General features: G+C 36.3%; 1 protein-coding gene across 1 annotated transcript in view; it reads right to left on the reverse strand.

Annotated features, from left to right (window-relative positions):
* Positions 1 to 1,018: 1,018 nt before the first annotated feature.
* The window catches only part of LOC107754518 (polyamine-modulated factor 1-binding protein 1-like), an 8,506-nt gene continuing 6,246 nt past the window's right edge, over positions 1,019 to 3,278 (reverse strand). Inside the window, exons 5-6 of the mRNA XM_016570994.1 lie at positions 2,484 to 2,651; positions 1,019 to 1,234 (exon numbers count right to left, since the gene is read on the reverse strand). Coding sequence (XP_016426480.1) covers positions 1,019 to 1,234; positions 2,484 to 2,651 — 384 coding nt within the window. The remainder of the gene's footprint in view (positions 1,235 to 2,483; positions 2,652 to 3,278) is intronic.

Consider the following 3,278-nt stretch of genomic DNA (forward strand, 5'->3'; position numbering starts at 1 on the left):
GTTTGTAAGGAAGCTTGTAAATTAACTAATTTCTCTGTCCAATGCTGTCACGTCACGTGACAAAAGAACGAATGATTGGAAAGACTCGAGAGATGAACGAATCAATTCTGTTTCCGGCTCAGACTGCATTGGTTAAGTTTATGGGCTGTCACGTGATGAACGACTCAAACCCGAAGACTTGTCAGATAAGAGGTGAGGTGAGCTAATCATAGACTGAAGACCTAGGTAAACAATGAATTAATCTTTTCTGTTTCTTATTGCAGTTTTGTATTGTTTGTAGTGTGATCAACGTTTGCGTAAGTAGTAGACGTGTTAGGGAAGTAACACGTAACATTTTAATTATATTTTGCTAAAATGAACGAAATGACTCGAAAAAAGATTCATTCATTTTGCTGAACGAGACTCAAAGGTCCGAGTCGGTAAAATGATCCGAACTTCCCATCACTAAACGGCATCAAATGTCTGTTTTGTTTTGTTGGCGTTCGGCGCCCAAGTGCTCGTCACTCTTTAGCTCCGCCCACGGCGTGCCCCCAGGAGCTCAGCTTTTAATCGTAAAGCTGTATTTTCTTTTATAAATATGATCAAACTAAAGACTTTTTGGAGATATGAAGGATGCAGTACTACTCTATAGGTACTCAAGATTAACATGAGATTGGGTGAAACTGTGTGTTATGCCCCCTTTAAAAATGTTTAGATATTTGTATTGGGAAACAAAACAAACATATTGTGGAAGATAGTCGTTTTGCACTGCATGCAACATTTAATGTCATGACTTTATGAAAATAAGGCTTTCTGCTTTAATTTAAGACCTTTTTAGCCCTCAATTTATGAAAAGGTGAATCAAGACTTTTTAATTTCCCTTACACTGGAAGGTTTTCCTGCGTAGTTTCACTTTTTTACTGTTAGTGTGGACAGAAAAACTACTTGACGAATGCAATGCAATGGCAATACATTCCTGTTTGTTTTCACACATTCACCCTGGTAATCAAACGCCTGTCACCGATGCTCTCCATGGACATTAAGCTAAAAAGAACTCGATTTGATCTTTTCCAGTGACTTCTTTTCCCCGTGTTGGATCAGATGTGTCATGGAGCTGCTGGATTTCCTCCTGGAGCTGCAGGTTTTGTGAGGACAGATGAACCGCGTCCTGAATGGCGTCTAACAGCAGATTCCTGTACCTTCTCTCAGACATCTGCCTCTGTTCCTCCAGAACCTCACGAAATGCCCTGAACACCTACAAACACAACCAGCACAAAAACCACTAGATGACAGTATAATGATAAATTAAAGGAAATGCAGCTCCTGTACATAACTACATATAACTATATTTTTCATCAGGGGTTCTCAGCTCTGGCCCTTGAGGTCCACTTTCCTGGAGTTTAGCTCGAACTCGAATCAAACACACCTGAACAACCTAATCGAGGTCTTTAGGATTACTAGAAAGTTCTTTATATTACAATGAAGGCTTATATGAGGAACATTATGATTTCTTATTAATATGATGCATGAGGAACAGATTGAAACTGATGTCGGTTTTCAATTAGGAATGTTTACGTAATTGTCGTCAATCCGAATGAATCCAATCTGGTTTCAGATTATGAAAGTTTGTGAGCCCTAAACTTATTTGCAATCCTTTTCACGTCTTAGCATAAATATGTCGTCAAAGTTCAGAACTGGAAAAAGACACCGCTATAATGATTAGTTTAGTTTATTTATATAGCACATTTAACAACAGCCCACCAAAGTGCCTCACAGGCAGGTAAATTGTAAAAAAAATGTAAACATAAATTTTAGCAAATATTTCTTAAATATTCAGTCAAATTTTTATGAAATACATTTGTAGTTATTTATTTATTTAGATTTTATATATATATATATATATATATATATATTCAGTTTTCATTTTAATTTTAGTAATTGTGCATTATCATTTTTATTAGTTTTTTTAACGTTTTCATTTAGATTTATTTTTCAGTTTAATTTAATATTTTGTTAATATATCTGATAATTCTGTACACTTTGATATGCCTGTTTTTGTTTAGATGTTTTTTTTATTTATTCTCTTGAGTCCATATTTTTTCTGTTCTTGTATTTATTTTTATTTATATAGTTGTTTTAATTATATTTAATTGTTTTCCTTTTTTCATTCTCGCTTTCTAATTTAATGTTGTGTCCAAAACAAAGTCCTTGTTATAAAATAAAGGCTCTTTGTCAGCATCGATGGAAGAACCAACCATGGAATATTTCTATTGATCAAAAGGATCTTTATAGCTGAAAAAAGTTCTTCAGATTCATAAAATGTTCTTCACACTAAGAATTCTTTGAGGAACCAAAGATGGTTTTCTATGGCATCTCCCCTATGGAACCTTTATTTTTTTAGCTGACTAATTTGAATACCTTCTTGTTATATTTTTGCTTCTCCTAATTTCTCCTAAAAAACATCCTAAATGCTGACTCGGTGTTGTTCCTCAGTAGATGTTCACCTGCAGACTCTCTTCTCTGAGGGTGTTGATCTCCTGCTGGTGTTGTCTGCTCTGGGTCTCCAGGTCTGCATACGCCTGCTGGTTCTCCCTGCGCAGTGCCTCGATCTGAAGAACCAGGATGTGTCTCTCTCTGCGCAGGTACGACATCTCGCCCTCCACACCACCCATCTGCAGATGGGACAGAGTCAGTCACATGATCAGAACAGCCTGTTTGAACTCTACTTATTTAACTCAACCAGAACTCACCTGAACACCACAATAATAACTGTTACAGGTCTAAAACACTGACAACAGTTTATAAACTACATTTTATAAACGGATTGACCAATCAGAAGCCAGGACTGGAAATATCTGTTTTATTAAAAGGGTCATGAACTGAGAAATCAAAATTCCCTTGATTTTTTGACATATACTGTAAGTGCTCATTGTTTCAGAACTCAAAACTTTCTCGTTAGTCTAAAAACAGCTTATATTGAAGCCAGTCTGCCAAAACAACAGCTTGTGGAATCAGTGTGCCACTCTATGATGCAATAGTGTGGATAAACACCGCCTCCGCAGAAGAAGATCAACGCCTGCTTCTACATCACTGCCTGTTTAGCCCCGCCCACCAATTCTACATCACTGTTTGTTTATTTAAAGAGCGGCAAACCCAGGTCTACACAGAAACCAAACAATAAACTTTATTTGATGAACTTTATTTTTAATGAAGTTTCAGACTGCATCAGTAAGAACTTGGTCCTTTGTTCACTGTTATTACAGATCATTTGATATTTACTGTATTCAAGTGTTTTTAAC

The sequence above is a fragment of the Sinocyclocheilus rhinocerous genome, unplaced genomic scaffold (genome assembly GCF_001515625.1).
Source record: "Sinocyclocheilus rhinocerous isolate Xijiao unplaced genomic scaffold, SAMN03320098_v1.1 scaffold50, whole genome shotgun sequence".
NCBI classification, from domain to species: domain Eukaryota; kingdom Metazoa; phylum Chordata; class Actinopteri; order Cypriniformes; family Cyprinidae; genus Sinocyclocheilus; species Sinocyclocheilus rhinocerous.